Genomic DNA, 16,402 nt, shown 5'->3' on the forward strand with positions numbered 1-16,402 from the left:
TACCAAGTGTATATTTCAATTTACTGTATTTAATCTAACAACAGATTTGGTCATAATTTACCAGATATACACAAATGATTTAAGTAGCAAAAGGAGATTCAGTTTCAAGAGAGTAAGTAAAATACATTAAGAATGTAAAGCCAGGTCCAGTTTAAGCATTAAGTGAGTAGTATGCTATAATAAAGCAGATTTAGGTGATTTCGGCAAGATAGGTAGATCAATTGTAAACTATTTTATGGGGAATAAATGGGATGGAAGAATCTTTATACTATAACTTACATATTCACAGAGCAGAACATTTACTTAACGTTTAAAATACTTCCCATTCATATTATGTTTCCCCACTATTTTCTACTTTGGACCCCAACAGAATTACACATTACTCATTTCAGTCTAGAAGAGAATAAGATGTATTCAGTTCTTAAAAACAAACCCAAGAACTACTCATCTGTCAGGTTTACAGTGATGTGGAATCTACCAATGATGTATTTGGATAGAAAAGATTATACAATTCAATACCCATATGATTCAATCTCTGTTTCATCCTGCAGAAACAGTGTCTAACATTAATCCATTGTTGTATTGAAATAAGGGATAATAAAGCTGTCTCTTTAAATATATTTTATATATATTTTATATATATATATATAAACTTTGAACAGATGGAGCACCATTAAGATTCTATCTGTCAAAGCAATTAAGTTTACCACACAACTACCATAATTTAGTTCTCAGATATAAAATAGGAAAATATACTCATTTTAAAGTTAATAAACTCAAATATGGTGACCCCTCAACTTATAATACAGTACTATCACACTGGCCTAGCTATGTATTATGATAAATGCTGTGCATATTTATTCATTGTGACATAGTAATATATTGAATGCAGTGTCTAAACTTCACATAGCTCACTTGCATTCAGGCTAGATGAAGCTGAGAATTCTAAGCATAAAAAAGGTGCAATACCCTCCCTTCCCTCAGAAAAAAAGGCCTGAAATCATTGGTACAATATAACAAGTTTAGAAAAGATTTATGGCTACAAAAATTCAAGTTTCAACATCTCATCCAAAAACAGAAGCAAAGAGCATTGGGGATAAATAGCTCCAGCAATTATACTAACAAATATTTTTAAAAAAAGAAGTTCCAGCAAATTAAGCTGCCAAGTTAAACGTAGTTTGTTTGGTATATAAAAGAACCCCCAAAATAGGAGAGAAGCAAAGATTCATTTTGTGTTTACTTTAATGAAGAGCAATGGGGCACAAAAAAGAGACAGCCTTATGTCTAATTTTCCACATAACAAAAACTAGACAAAAGCAGACATATTGGGCTGGACTATTAAAATCAAAAATATCAATTACACTCCTTTTCAGATTCTAGGACTCTAAGCTTTGTGATGGATTGAGGTATACAGTAGTGAATAAAAATGATAGCCAATAGAATAGTGCTAACAAAACATAAATTAAAATATGGGCAGCCATGCCAAAAAGTGTCTAACATAAAGTTCTTTAAGTGACAAGGAGAACATTTCTTTCATTCCAATCACAATCTTCCTTGCAGTTTTCAGTCATTATTAACATTTGGTGAGAGCTGTAGCATTTTGCAAACTCAAAGTACTGAAACCTAGTGAGTCAGGAAATTAAATATCAGTGATTAAGTTTCCAGGATTTGTCAGCTATCATATCCTGACAAAATTAAGTGACATAGATTCATGTCATCAAGAAGCTGATGTTTAAACTATTAAGGGGAAGGGCAACGGCAAGAGAGGTGAGGTAAAGCCTCCTTTTAGGAAACACGAGCCACTATCCCAGACTAGCCACGTTTGTTCACAAACTATGATTGGAATCAAGGGAGCCATCTCCAAAAATTGCAATTTATTTCATTCATGTTAAGGGACACATGAATGATTAATACAGGCATAGTTAGTACTATGCCTGTTTAGGACCCAAACGGCAATATCCTATAAATAATAAAAATACATTTTACTTTGATAATTGACTGTAGATGTGAGGACTCTATATAATTCAACCAAATGGCTGTATGCTGTACAGTCCTGTGCAAATATCTTTAAAAAAATTAATAATCCTTTTTTGCTATAAGGCTTTGACCCTATAATTTTCACAGCAACATAACTTTCATCCAGCCTGTACCATATTTTTTCCAAGCCTTCAGTCCAAAAATTCAACATGGTCAGTCTGTATGACGTCAAAATAAAGCATCTATAAGATCAAATCCCCTCAGTCTTCTAAAGGCACACAGACTTCCCCAGATTCATCCCACCGAGTCTGGTCATTCTGTTCTTCTATATCATCAGGCAGCTCTTCATCAGCTTCCCCTACTTCATTTTCTTCAAACTCTTCATCTCTAGGAAAATCGGTGTCCTGTACCTGGTCTACCCCCTCTTGTGCTCCTGGCTGAGATTTATCTGCACAGTCAACACAAACACCATAACGCCGAGATCCATGTCTTATTCCAACACTGGCTGCTAGCATGAAAATTTTCTTACACACCATACATTTGTACTTCTTATCCTTTTTGTGAACCTGCATAAAAGAAGATAGAATCATTACATCAACAGGTTTAATATAGATTCATTAACATTGATTAGGTATTGTAATTAATCCAAATATAGTTATACACAAAGCTAAGATTTTGAATTAAATAGTTGAAAGCCACAAACTGAAACTCCTGCATCCATTTCTGAATTTTGCACTTCATAAGCACTGAAAAGCACAAGAATGTTACTTTGTCCTCATTATACTAGATTTTTCAGCTCCTATTTCTACCTCAGTTCCTTAATAAGTTGAATTAAAATTTATTGTAGGGTGCAATTTAAAACCTAATAGCAAAATTAAATATTACTGATACGTCTCAACAATAGTATTTCCTAAAGCAAATGCTCAGCCAGCCTTTAACAAGCAACACGAATCTCAAGTTTTCTTCAGCTCTTGGAGTTAAAAGGAAATGAACTCTGACACCAACTTTCTTGGCTTTTTAATTACCAGGTACTCATTCTGAGGTTAAAAAAAAAAACCCCACCCTGTATTTCTCCTTGCTGAATCTGAGCTTGGGGGAACAGGTGGGGTACAGGTTTGTATTTATGCCTACTGAAACAAAACCAGAGCAAGACAACACATATTCATCTAAATCTGATTACTGGTTCAACCAGAGCAAAGTCAGACCTCTATTCACACATTTAGACTATCTGCAATAATAGTCTTTCTGAATAGTGAACCAGGAAATGATTTTATTTTTGCACTATATTTCTGAAATGCAACATAAAACCAAGGAGACCACAATGTTTTGATTAGTTATTAAATTCATCTAATATTTGCTAAGTCCTGACTATTAATATTACCTTAACTATTTTATATGAATACTGTAACATTATAATGCAACAGAATACCATGTCTATTAGTATTTAGAAAAAAGTTGGGACAGATTTTTTTCATTAAGCTTTTAATTGTTATATAATTTACGATGTATTAATTTGAATGTTTAAACATATTTTGTTTTAAATGTTTTAAGCCACCTAGAGTGGCTTCCAAAGAAAACATTTTCCTTCAAGGAAATAAAACATATATAATTAATTCAGTATGGTATTATTAAGATGACAGAAACATTTATTCACAGACACATTACAGCTAACTGAAGCTGCAATCCTACACATTTGTCTAGAAGTAAGTATCCCTGAAATTAGTGAGACTTACTTCCAAATGGATTTATCTGGTAAGCAACTGTACAGTAAATATAGATGTTAATTTGATTCTCCAGTAAGACAATATAATCCCAAATATTGTCATAGAGAATGCTGTAGTTTGAGGAGGCTACTTATTTAAGCACTTTAGAAGGTGAAACTGCACAAATCTGACATCAATTAGCATATTAATTCTTTATGAAAGATGACATACCAGGGTAATTTAATACCCAACAAATATTATTAAGCTTTACTGTAGCAAACTGAAGATGTTACATACCAAGGAATGTCTTTTTACATGTTCTCTACGAGTAAACAGTTTTCCACAAATATCACAGCTGAAAGATCTCACTCCTGTATGAATGAGCAAATGTCTCTTTAGTGTTCTTCTATATTTGGCTACATAGTTACAGTGTGGACACTTCAATTTGTTCATGATTAAAGAAGAATCACCTAAAGATCAAAACAGAAGCAATTTAATAAGTTGTCAGATATATTTTTGAAATCATATATATACTGCGCTTACTTCCCAGTACAAAATTAATCTCTGCATAGCCATAACACCCAGATTTACTTCACCAACATACATTGAGTATGTTTACTTACATCTAGTTCATTCACTTTCATTTTTAAGGAGTTAGAACTACTTGAGTTCTGTAAGACTAAGCTTAAGCAGTACATAACAGCAGTTTACCACATGATTGAAATAGGTCAGCAAAAGTATAATTTCCAACTGTTTAGAAACAGACAGTGGTACATGGTAAAGTACTTTCTGGAAAATTTTCCAATGTCTAATTTATCCATTTTTTTAAGGTCATCAGCAGTACGTTGATGACAATTGCAAATAAAGTATAGTGGTTTCAAATTTGGATTAACTGTGTTTAGGTGATTATCCTTATCAAGTAAGCAACAGAAAGTATACAAACTGGAAATTTTCTGATGCAAACAGAAAAATGTCCTAGACAGACTGTCTTATGCAACTTCTCCTAATTTGTAGAGAAAGATTTTCCAGAAATGTTTCTGTTCAAAGTTTGCCAGAATGCTAATAATACTAGCACTGGCAAATAAAAGGCCCTCTAACTAGAAGAAACACACTAATATATTTTTATGTGTAAGCTCAACCAAGATTTTAGGCAAAGCAAATCCTTACAGGTACTGTTCTCAATCTAAAATGCTCAGAACCTCTGCCCTGCCTCTTTGATCCACCATTTTAAATTAAAATTGTGGATCCTGGAATTCAGAGTTCTAATTAAAAACAAAATACAGTAGAGTCTCGCTTATCTGACATAAATGGGCTGGCAGAATGTTGGATAAGCGAAAATGTCAGATAACACACAGTAACGATTGAGTGCGGTAAAAAAAAAAAAAAACGATCCGCTGCGCCTGTTGCAATCGATTTTTGCGTTGCGGCACTGCACTGTCAGGAGCAACAAGAAAGAGTACACTCACGCTCACAAACAAGCAGCACACTTTTCTCGTCGCCGATTTATGCATGTTGTGTTTTTTTTAGGGGCGTCGGATAAGATGGAATGTTGGATAAGCGAAGGTCAATTAAACGAGACTCTACTGTAGATGCATCAAGAAGTATGCTCACCATTTGTATACAGCACAGATGAATGATACCAGTTTCAAAACATTTTTTAATAGTACCAGAATTTCAAAAAGCACATTTTCTAATTGTACCAGAATTTCAAAAAGCACATTTTCTAATTGTACCAGAGTTTCAGAAAATACATTTTTAAAAGCCAAGACACATGAATGAAGACCACATTCAGCAAAGTAAACAAGCAAAGTTCATAAAGTAGCACTATGAAATAGATTTATGACCAAAAGTAGGTCTACATGATTAGATCTCCAAAATTCTGGGAAAACCATAACAACAGACTAGGAAACCTTTTTTCAAGTTTGAGTGCAGCATTCCCTCATAAGAAACCTTTAGAAGGGAAACACATGCCAGAAACTTCCAAATTCTTATAGTCTGCAGATCTGCAAGTTATCATTCAACAACAGATACCTTCAACTTACTTATTAATAGCAATCATTGCAGATTCTTTCTATGCATTTTGAATTTTTCAGGGAACTGTGTTCATTGATAAGCAATTAATGTTAATACAATTTTATTATTCTTGCATAATCATAAAATGTAAAGTTTGAACAGAAGTAATAGACTCACCATTTTCCCAATTTTCTTTTGGCCAGGATTCAGGTAGCAATCCATACTTGAAATCATTTGAAGTTCCTGGCAGTAACCCAAACTTGAAATCATTGGAGATACTAGGAAATATTCCAAACTTGAAATCATTTGAGGTACCTGTTATGAGAGATTTTTAAAAAAAATTATACATATATTACTAGATCTATACTAAAGACACAATATTAGTACAAATATCCATACTGCAAATATAAAACAGAGACAGGCAGTCCCACAAATAACCTGGTCCTGTGCCATGAAGGGCTTTTCAGCAAATAGAATTGCACTCAGAAGCCCCTGGGGAGCCAGTGAGCTCACAAAACATGGATTTTACATGGGCATATTTAAGTTTAAGGTGCAAAACTGGAACATTAAACCTTGCATGTGCTTAATACATTAACTTTACACCTTTTTGATGCAAAACATTCAACAAAAACTCAGGCCAACAAATACTGGCAATGTAGCTGATTTGAATGTTATCTACAAGTGCTCTATATGCTACAAAAATGAAACTGGAAAGCTCTGCATGCAGTTCTACATTCAATGCCCAGTCTAATCTGCAATTCACCATTGCTACTTCATACAGGAAAGTAAAACAGGTCACCTAAGTTTTAACTTCCAGTTTCTCTGAACCTTCCATTTGGCTATCATGACTGATCAGAACTTCCAGGGACAAAGCAAGTAGAAGCATCTTTTGACTGGCAGAACCTAAGAAAGCTACAATAGGAGTGGCTTAAAATGATGGAGGAATAGGGGAAATTTACAGAACCAGGACTGATTATGAATCTTATTTATTAAGAAAAGTTCAGCTATAACCAGCTCTCCAAAATGGACCTGTTACCATGGCTTAAGAAAAACTTAACCAATAAAATGAAAGCTTAGAGTTAAAAGAGCAAACCCCATGTTATTTACAAATCTAGATAGTAGGCTGAAATCAAAACTAGATAGATATGGAAAAATAAGTGCCTTCTAGGGATGTCTTGGGATAGCTATTACTAGCAATCATTGTGTCCAAAAGTTACATTTCAAAATCATTCAAATCCACCACTGCTGCTTAGTATTCTAAAATCAACATTATCTCTTTTAAAATAGAGGAGAAATGTTCCCCATAAAATTTCCCCTAACTCTCATGACAACATTTAAGCGTCAAAATGTACACCAAAATAAATTATTGTAGTAAACAATTGCCTCCGACATTCCTTTGAGACTGCTTCAAATACAAAGTCCAATATAGACTATTGGGCTATTAGAGAGCTTAGCATGTTGCAATAAGTAAAATTTGAAAATGGCTAAGCAATAGTTCCAAAGCAGAAATGTTATCCTGTTTTTAGATAATGCACATGTAAACTAACAACATTTTTAAATATAAATGGCAATTGTAACAATGCTTGAGCAGACTATAGGAAATTAAAATGGGAGGATTTAATTTTCTCTTACTGCGACCTGCATTGGTTTCCTTTCTAATCTAAGGAGAAGGAAGACAGTTCTCACTGGAATTAAGTCCACTATTTCCAGCAAGCCTGATATTTAAAACCTATTATTTTAACGTCCTAATCATATAACATAAGCATTTGCACACAATGTCATAAATACGTTGACTCAAAGGAAGGAATAACAATTTGAGATGGTTTTATAACTACTTGTATGAAATATGTTTTTAAAGTTATCTACTACTTGATCAGGGGCATCTCTGTAATTAACGTTTTTTAAAAGATTAATTTAAATTATTAAAAACACCACAGTCCTAGATTATATACAAGGAGAAGGTCAAGAGTTCTACCCTATCCAAGACAGATGTAACAGTTTTCTGAGTAGAAGAGTCCCTCTACTGTCTTTGTCACCAGTTATATGATTTCTAACTGGCCTTCAAATATTTGACCAGATTTAAAGCATTTTATACTTGAATTGTAGTAATCACACATGATTATCAAAGTTTGTAACCAGTAGGCTATCTGTAACTGCAACTGTGAGATAAGGCATCTGAGTGCCATTCCATTAACGTATTTCACTGTCCCAGATAGTCCAAGCTATCAACAATTTAAATGAAATTTCCCCATAAGGTTTCTGGATCAATGCATTTTCAAAGGGAAGTGCTATATAATCACAGCTTAGATCTCAGGCACCTTTTAAGTTAAACAAAGCATTGTTTCTGCAACTCTCTCTTCCTAGCCACCAGATTTTACTGAAACAGACCCAGCAAAACTTAAACAGTACAGATTGGATCAAGAACATATAGTCTTGAGCTTTAGAAAAGGGCTTGTAACTCCTTGTAGACCAAGTATCAATGACTTTTTTAATAGAGGTCTTCAGAAATTTCTTCTGAATCAGGCACAATGTGCCTCTAACCAGTGTTGTTATAAGTCCAGGTTTGTGAGATTTCTATAGAGCAAGGCAGGCCCAAATCAGCCTTTATAATGAATGACTCATACAGCTGGCCCTAGTTATCACTTAACTGAACTGACTGAAATAGAGGAATTACTTTTCTCATATTGGATAACTTTGTGTATGAAAAAATGAAATAAGCAAACACTTCGGGGTTACTCATTCACTCAAAATTCCTATATATTTAAGTAGGACCCATATGAAGCTCGGATAACATTCAAGTGGTAAAGATACGCAAAAATTCAGAAAAAACAAAAACAGGCAAACACATTTTCACAGTACACTAACTCCCACTGAATTTAACATAAATAGACTACAGCCTAAATATCAAGGGCTAGTTTATACAATTAACATGACTCCAATTATTACATATTAATAGGAATTAATTAAAATTAACTTGGCAATCATGGCTGAAGTTAACAAGTGATCATCTAACTCAAATGCCTGCCCAGAAAGAGTCAGGACTGCTTATCTGGACAAATGTGTTATATGACCCATTTGTCAAAGAGACAAGTTGCAATCTATTTCCAACATTCTTTCAGTTATTCTTGGCACTGTTGTACTCAGAGCAGGTCGCAGGAATGACACTGGAAACCCACTGTCACAATCTTCAACTAATGAATTAGTGGAGTCAGTTATGAGTAAGGGAAGAATGAATATTAATCTTCCTCTTATTTTCTATAGCTACCTTATATTCTAAGTATCTCACTTCAGTAATAAAAAGGACAAAGAAAAGGAAAAAGCATTGGCTTCATTTCCATCAGCACAGCCATGAAGAATGGTTTGGTTAGAACTTTTCTCTCCCAACAGTCATTACAGCCATACCTCTTCTTCCTTTAATAGAAATATAAAGTCTCTTTCAAGTTGGAACAAGTGATTTCATGTCAATGTATCGTTTTGCGGCGACAATATATAAGTGATTTGTCATTACTGCTTTCTGAGATTTTTTTTTTTACTATCTAGTCTAAAGTACAGTATATCACTATATTCTCTACAGATCTCCCATTCAAGTAATAACCAAGTCCGGCTCTGTTAGCTTTCAAGCCCAGAGAAGGTTGGTTGGGTGCTGCTATCAATAGGAACAGTCCAAGGGGATTGGTTAATTCATCTAGATGTAGTATGTATTGGTTCTAGACTACAGAAGCAAGAAAATTATTCTAGGTATAAAGAGGCTACAGTGTTAGGAAATAAAGGAAGGGGGCAGAGAAGGACATAGCAGCAATAAAATCATTTTGGTTCCTTTGAACTTTTATTTCACAATTAATCGTTTTTATTATAAGAGCAGTGAAAGCATTCCTAAACAAGTAACACTACGTTGTTTGATTAAAAAGTTGTTTTGATGATTTCAACATATTTTTATTTTCATTTTAACACACACACCCCAGCAACTTCATATATTTTGGTTTGGAGTACTTAAATATTTATAATGTATAGAAAAGTTCTGAACTAAAGTACAGCTGTGTCTACTGATGTCTTTTCCTTCCTGGCTTAGTTCTAAGACAGGAAAAAATGAAGCACAAGTATACTGCTTATTTAATAAGTGAATTACTCTTAATATGTTAAATTCTTCAATTAAAGTTTACTCAATATTTAGGCAACAACATAAAAAGAAGTATTTCTTTTGTTACAAGATAATGATGGTAACATAGAGAAAACTTAATGAAGTTGAAGGAAAAATCCTATATTCCCTAAGAAAATGCATAAGATAACACAGGATCACACAGACAATACCAATATAGTGGCAGAAAACTGACTGACACTTTCCAGTTGTGATGCCCAATGTCAATGGAAAAACGAATATTGTATCTGGCCATAGATCTGAAGGAGCCTATTGTTCCTTAGTATTCCCCTGGTGCTGGTATTTCTTCCTACTGGGGATCAGAGTGATGGGAGAAAAAATTGTTGCTCCCTATTCCCCTATTTTCCAATCATTGTCATTTGGCAGGCCCTGAGTACAGCAGTGGCTATACTAGTTCCCTTCTTGGCCTCATTTGAATTTATTTGAATTCAAGGCTCTTTTGGTTACCTGCAGCTTGGTGGTTTCTACTTTTAGCTTTTTAATACATTTCTATATTTTTTTCCTGTTCTTTTCAGCTAATTTAAACTGAGATGTTTAAATACCTTGAAATTAGTACAATGATGCTCTTAATACTGGGCTTGTTTTATTTAAAAGCAATTAACAGTCCAAAAATACAATTCTATGTGCCATATATTTTACATTTCTAAAATGTTAGAGTTAAGATCTGATTTAAAATGCTATGGATATTTCAGTTTCCCCAAATTTCATGTTCTTCTGTTGGTGGTAGGCAAACAAACCAGATTTCAATGTTTTGAATTTTTTTTCTTGGAATATGCTAGCTATTGATGCTCCTGACAAAGCACTCTTATATCCTGGAGACAGAAATCAGATCTGAGCAATTCAGAGGTTCAAAAGAAATATGACTTTTTAAAAACAAATTGGAAGTAACATGAACTCTGTCAGAAGCAGTATAATCATAAGCCTGCACACTGCAACTTGTAAAATATGTTAGTATTTCAAAACTGGTTTAGAATATTTACTGATTCTATAAACTTACTTCTAAACAAAATTCCAGTTCTAACCATTGTTACAGATAAGCTATTTTAGAAAGCAAGTTTAGCCATTTCACTATAAATGTGTGACTTTAGCTGCACTTTTCTCTCTATAGTACAACTTTTGTAATACTGCTATAAAACCAACAATGCCTACAATCAATCTTCACACTTGAGATTTATTCTATTTTATATCTTAACTTAAAGCAACTGCACATCCTATGATCTACATGTAAAAGGCTCCATGGTTTCAAAATTACAAGATAAAAGGATGCTTTTGTATTTCAGAAGAGATATAAAAAAGGATAAGAAAATCTGAAAAAGTAACTTTGTATCGCTTTAATTGATAACAAATTTTGATACCCATCATACCAGCATTTACCTGCTACTTCTTCTTTGATAAACTGCAGATCTTCTTCTGGATATTGTACTGATGTTTGAGTAGCTGAGCAGTCTTCTAATGGTTCTTCATTATTGGGTGGTATATTGTAAACAAATCTTTTTGCACCTTGGTTTTTCCTTCTTGTTTTTCCAGGTTCTTGAAGTGATTGTCCCTGTGAACTCATATCATTCCACACAAAGACCTTTCCTTCACCTTGAGATTCATTTTCGGCCATTTCAGGTGAGCTGTCCTGGACCCAATCGTTAATTTGGTAGTTTTCAGACTGGTTTTCATCAATGCAGTAGCCATCATTTTCAGTTTTTATGTTGCTTGCCAAGTTAGTTAGATTTCTTGTGGCCCAAAAACTAGCAACTTTCTGATCCCTTGAAGATAAACCATCTCTACTCACCGATCTTCTATTATAATCCACTACTACAGCTTCTGGGGCTTCTGATTTTATGCTTATATTTAAGGCATCTTTGATAAAATTACGACAGGATTGCACAACCTCTGTCATCTGAAGGTAGCTGGCCACTGACATAACTTCAATTGCATTCTGGCTTGTAAGCACAAGGTTACCAGAGTACAGAAAGTCCAAGATGACAGAGAAGCCTTGAACAGCAACAACATCTAAGTAGGTAACAGTGGTTTGGTTACGATTTTCTTTGTTTGTAAAGCAATACAGAGTCTTGAAGAAACGGCTGCCTGCAACCAGAATATTTTTGTGAGCTCTGAAGACCCTTCCACTCACCACAATATTGACATCACAGAGGATGCCCTTTTTCCTTTGCTCATTTAATTCTTGCAATAGTTGATAGCAGTAAGAGTTCTCATTTGGCCTAATATTATAATCACAATCTCTCTCATTAGCCAATTCTGATGTTATTTCAGATTCCTGTAATTAAGAGAAGAGGGAGGAATTAAGATTATATATTTGAGTAGCCGCTTGACTGGTTTTAAACTCTAAATGATTAGTATTTTTAGGATTAAACATCCCAATTCTAAAATATTTTATTGCTTTCTTTATAATACTTTTAGTTTAGCCCACTGCCATACTATTTCCAGTTCAAAAAAGCATGCAGTAAAATTAGTTCTACCATACACCAAACATGTACAAAGGACATTCAATTACATTTCACTAATTTCTCAGTGCCATTAAAACTTCTGCTATTAATTGGATTATAGCTGCCATTTCACAGCCATGTAAATACTAGGTAAATCCCCTTGTGTAATTTGCAAGATAAAAAAAGCCAATCACTGTGTCCTTGCTGAAACATCCCATCACATCAATGAATAAGACATACTACTCTAGAGAAATATATATTAGCCACTGCCTACCCATAGTCTGTGCCTTGCACTCCTGGGTGTAACACAGAATAGGTTTTTGTCTCCTTCCAAGTGACACTTCTTTAAGTATTTGTGGATGATGTCATATCCTTCCCATCTGATGCCTTTTCTCAAAAATAAACATAACCAATATCTCAATATTTCCTTTGTTTCCAGTCTGCTAACCATCCTGTCTTTTGCATTGTTTCAGTTTGTCTGAGCACTTTTAAAATCTGATTCTAAGAACTGAATACAATTCTTGAGGTGGAATCTAAACACTATATAAAATGGAACTTTTACTTCGTGTAGTTGGAATATTACTCCTAATGCAGCCTAAATTTTCAAATGTCCTTTTCAACAGCCACCTTAGAGATCTAACTCATATTGAACTACAATTCCAAATTCTTTTCATACACATTACCATCAAGGTAGGTATCTCTCATTTGGTACTACTGTATAGGTATAAAGCCAGACGCTGAACAATGCTACAATTGCTATGGAGTCCTGTTGGCACAAATGATAATGAGATGCAGCTCAAATTTTATCTACCAATGTAAGAATTTTGGTAACTGGAGTACACCTAATACATCCGCAAATAAAATTCTATTTTGGCTGGGCTCCAAAGTTCCTTTTGCATAAGAAGGTATTTCCCTGAGAACCTGTTTTTTTTTATTATTATTATTTATTTTCCCCAAGTGCATTACCCCATAGCTCACTGTTAAGGAAAGTCCCCTAACCTACAGAAATGCCTACTCAAGGAGTGAAGGAACCTTCCTCAGCTGCTATGTATTTTAATTTTTGTATTGTTGGTTGTAATTATTTTCAATGTTGTTTTAATTTTGTTCACTGACCAGAGTCATTTGTTGAGCTGGGTGGCCATACAAATTGATTAAATAAATAAATACATAGAACTATTCATATTCTAAATGAGAATTGCATGGCCTCAAATCCCCCCCCCCCGCCCAAAAAACAGATATATAGTTTAGGATACTCTTACAATCATTGTCATTAGAAGCCAAATTGACTTCTATGACCAGAAGTGCCTATTGCCAGCTTTAGCTGGTATAGCTAGTCCTCGACTTACGACCATTAGTTCAGCAACCATTCAAAGTTATGATGGTGCTGAACGAAGGGACTTATGACTGGTGCCTGAAGTTACAGCTGTTGCAGTATCCCCACAGTCACATGATCAAAATTCGGGCTCTTGGCAGCCTACCTGCATTTACAATTGCAGGGATGCTTCAATTCCCCCCACCCATTTCCCCCCCAACCTATACCCTTTAGGCCTCCTGCACCCCACGGCTCCTGCTGCCCTAGCTGACCTTCATCTTTTTGCTCCTGCTGCTGACCAAGCACACCCAGACTGGCCCTTCGCGAGGCAGCTGCTGGCCGCAAGAGGCTTTCTTCCCCAGGATGCACATGACAGTTTCCCCACGAGACCTAGGGAAAATGGCCTCACATGGCCAGAAGCTGCCTCACGAAGGGCCAGGGTGGGCATGCCTCACCAGCAGTGGGAGCAAGAAGATGGTGAAGGTCAGTTGGGGTGGCAGAGTGCAGGGCAGCAGGGGGCTTGGAGTGCAGGACAGTGAGCGTGGCTGGGTTGGGATTTCCTGGGGTGGTTGCTTTGCACCACGCTGCTGGGCGACTGCTTTGCACTGCTCTGCTGGGGCTTCCTGGGGCAGCTGCTTTGCACCGCTCTGCTGGGGCTTCCTAGGGCAGCTGGGCTCATATGACCGGCAGCTGGGCTCATGAAGGGCCAGGGTGGGCATGCCTCGTCAGCAGCAGAAGCAAGAAGATGGTGAGGGTCAGCTGGGGTGGTGGAGAGCAGGGCAGCAGGTGTCTCAGAGTGGAGCCCAGCAAAGGTGGTTGGGCTGGGGTGGCTGCTGTGCACTGCTGACTTTGTACCATGCTGCTTGGGCTTCCTGGGGTAGCAGCAGGAGCCAGAAAGCCTCTTTGCACAGCACTGCTGGGCCTGGCTGGAGCTGGGCTTTACACAGCATAGAGGGATTCCTGGCATGCCACAGCTCTGGGGCTTTTTGCTGGGGCTGGGCTTTGCACAGCACAAAGGAGCTTCCTGGCACTCCCAGGCATTCCCCACCCCCACAGCACCTTCATGCTACTTACCTGGCACTCCTGCCTCTTCTTACTTAATGACCTGCGCATCTTGGGGTTACAATGGCAACCAGGACTGCCCAGATTGCCATCGCTAAGCGATACAGTCACATGATGTCACACTTTACAACTGCATAGCTTAGTGACAGAAATTCTGGTTCCAATTGTGGTTGTAAGTCGAGGACTACTTTTATATGAACTAAGTCTTCTTCTGAACAGTGACAGCCTGTTCATAGATTGGTAATCTCATGCTTATATTACTGTAATCACACTATGACAGGCCATCCCTGATCTTGGTTTAGATGATACAGGTGGTGCAGAATGTGGCACTAAAATTGAGTATCAATCCAGATTCAAAAGGCAAAATGCAATTTAGCATGTGCATCAGTGCTCATGCAGCAACTCTCAGAAATGTCTTACAGACTGTATGTCAGTTGCAGAGGATAGTTGCATGAACCCAGGAAAAGCTGCAGCTGCTTTAAGGTGTCCTTGACCAATGCTACGTGAACATTCATGCATCTGAACACATAGCCCTACTGGTGATGTATGTTACACTTTTGCTTAAGTAACTGCACTGACAGTTGGTTAATTAATACTGAGCAAAGTTAAGGTTTCTTCCAGGGGTATTGGTGCTCACTGAAAATTGAAAAAACATTCCAGAAAAAAGCTATGGCAAACCACTTCCATAACATTTTCAAAGACACTGTATGAATACAGTGACTAGAAGTCAAGATCAACTTGGGTACCCTAAAAAAAAAAGACCCTAAATAACTTATGACCAGAATACTAGATAGATCATTTTTGCCATTACAGACCTAGTCAATTGTTAAGATAATGAGAAGAACCTTGTGTGTCTGTGTACAAGACTGATAGTATTAATTTGGAACTACTAAAGGATGGATCTTTCTTTTGGAAGTGCCTGAACTATGGAATGCTCTCTGCTCTGAAATTCATTAAATGCCTACTATCATGTATTTTAAATGCCTTTTGAAGACCTTTTTCTTTTCCAGTCTTTTCTTCTGCAAAACAAATAGTTCTGTTTGCTTTGTTAACTTTCCTCATCTTACATTTTAATGTATTTTTTTTATTTATTAGATTTTTAGAGTTGCAATCCTGCAACTCTTACAGGTTCAAAAGAAAAAACCTGTAATTTAATAATGTAACAATGATTTTAAATATTTATGATTGTATTTAGCTTAAAATCAGACTATGCAATTTTTTTTTCAACACTGTCTTAACTAATAGAAAAGGCTCTCCTGCAAAGCTCAATTTTTATATTAATTGCTTTTCTTTTTGGAGTTTTATACTTTTATTTAAAACCCCTTCAAGATATGTTTATATGGGAAGCAATATAAAATATATGAATAAATAGATGTACAAACTACCAAACATTTAGGCCTACTGAAAAGGTCTAATTATTTAAATATATTTTAGAAATATTTCAGCAAGTGCATTAATACAACAGCCAGGTTTTCAGAGGATCCCACAGCAAAACAAACCCAGATCTCACTAACATGTTTACATCAAAACTGAACTCCATTGTTGTCCCCCAATAATACAGTAACTGTAAATCAAGGACAAGTAACTATAGAATGTTAAGGGTATGACAAACCAGGTGAAGTTTCTTATATTGAGTACTTATGTCATTACGTGTCACGAACCATGCTACAAAAGGCAAATTAATACAAGTATAACTTCAGAATACACTTACATTTCAACAAATGATCCTGAATAAATACCA

At 35.8% G+C, this 16,402-nt stretch overlaps 1 protein-coding gene across 1 annotated transcript in view; it reads right to left on the reverse strand.

The window, feature by feature from the left end:
- The window catches only part of ZBTB10 (zinc finger and BTB domain containing 10), a 23,773-nt gene continuing 7,371 nt past the window's right edge, over window positions 1-16,402 (reverse strand). Inside the window, exons 2-5 of the mRNA XM_088149187.1 lie at window positions 11,224-12,118; window positions 5,871-6,008; window positions 3,978-4,150; window positions 1-2,543 (exon numbers count right to left, since the gene is read on the reverse strand). Coding sequence (XP_088005313.1) covers window positions 2,238-2,543; window positions 3,978-4,150; window positions 5,871-6,008; window positions 11,224-12,118 — 1,512 coding nt within the window. The 3' untranslated portion in view covers window positions 1-2,237. The remainder of the gene's footprint in view (window positions 2,544-3,977; window positions 4,151-5,870; window positions 6,009-11,223; window positions 12,119-16,402) is intronic.

The sequence above is a fragment of the Python bivittatus genome, unplaced genomic scaffold (assembly GCF_059951505.1).
Source record: "Python bivittatus isolate LINGU-HERP-01145 unplaced genomic scaffold, Pbiv_v1 ctg000590_np1212, whole genome shotgun sequence".
In the NCBI taxonomy this organism is placed as follows: domain Eukaryota; kingdom Metazoa; phylum Chordata; class Lepidosauria; order Squamata; family Pythonidae; genus Python; species Python bivittatus.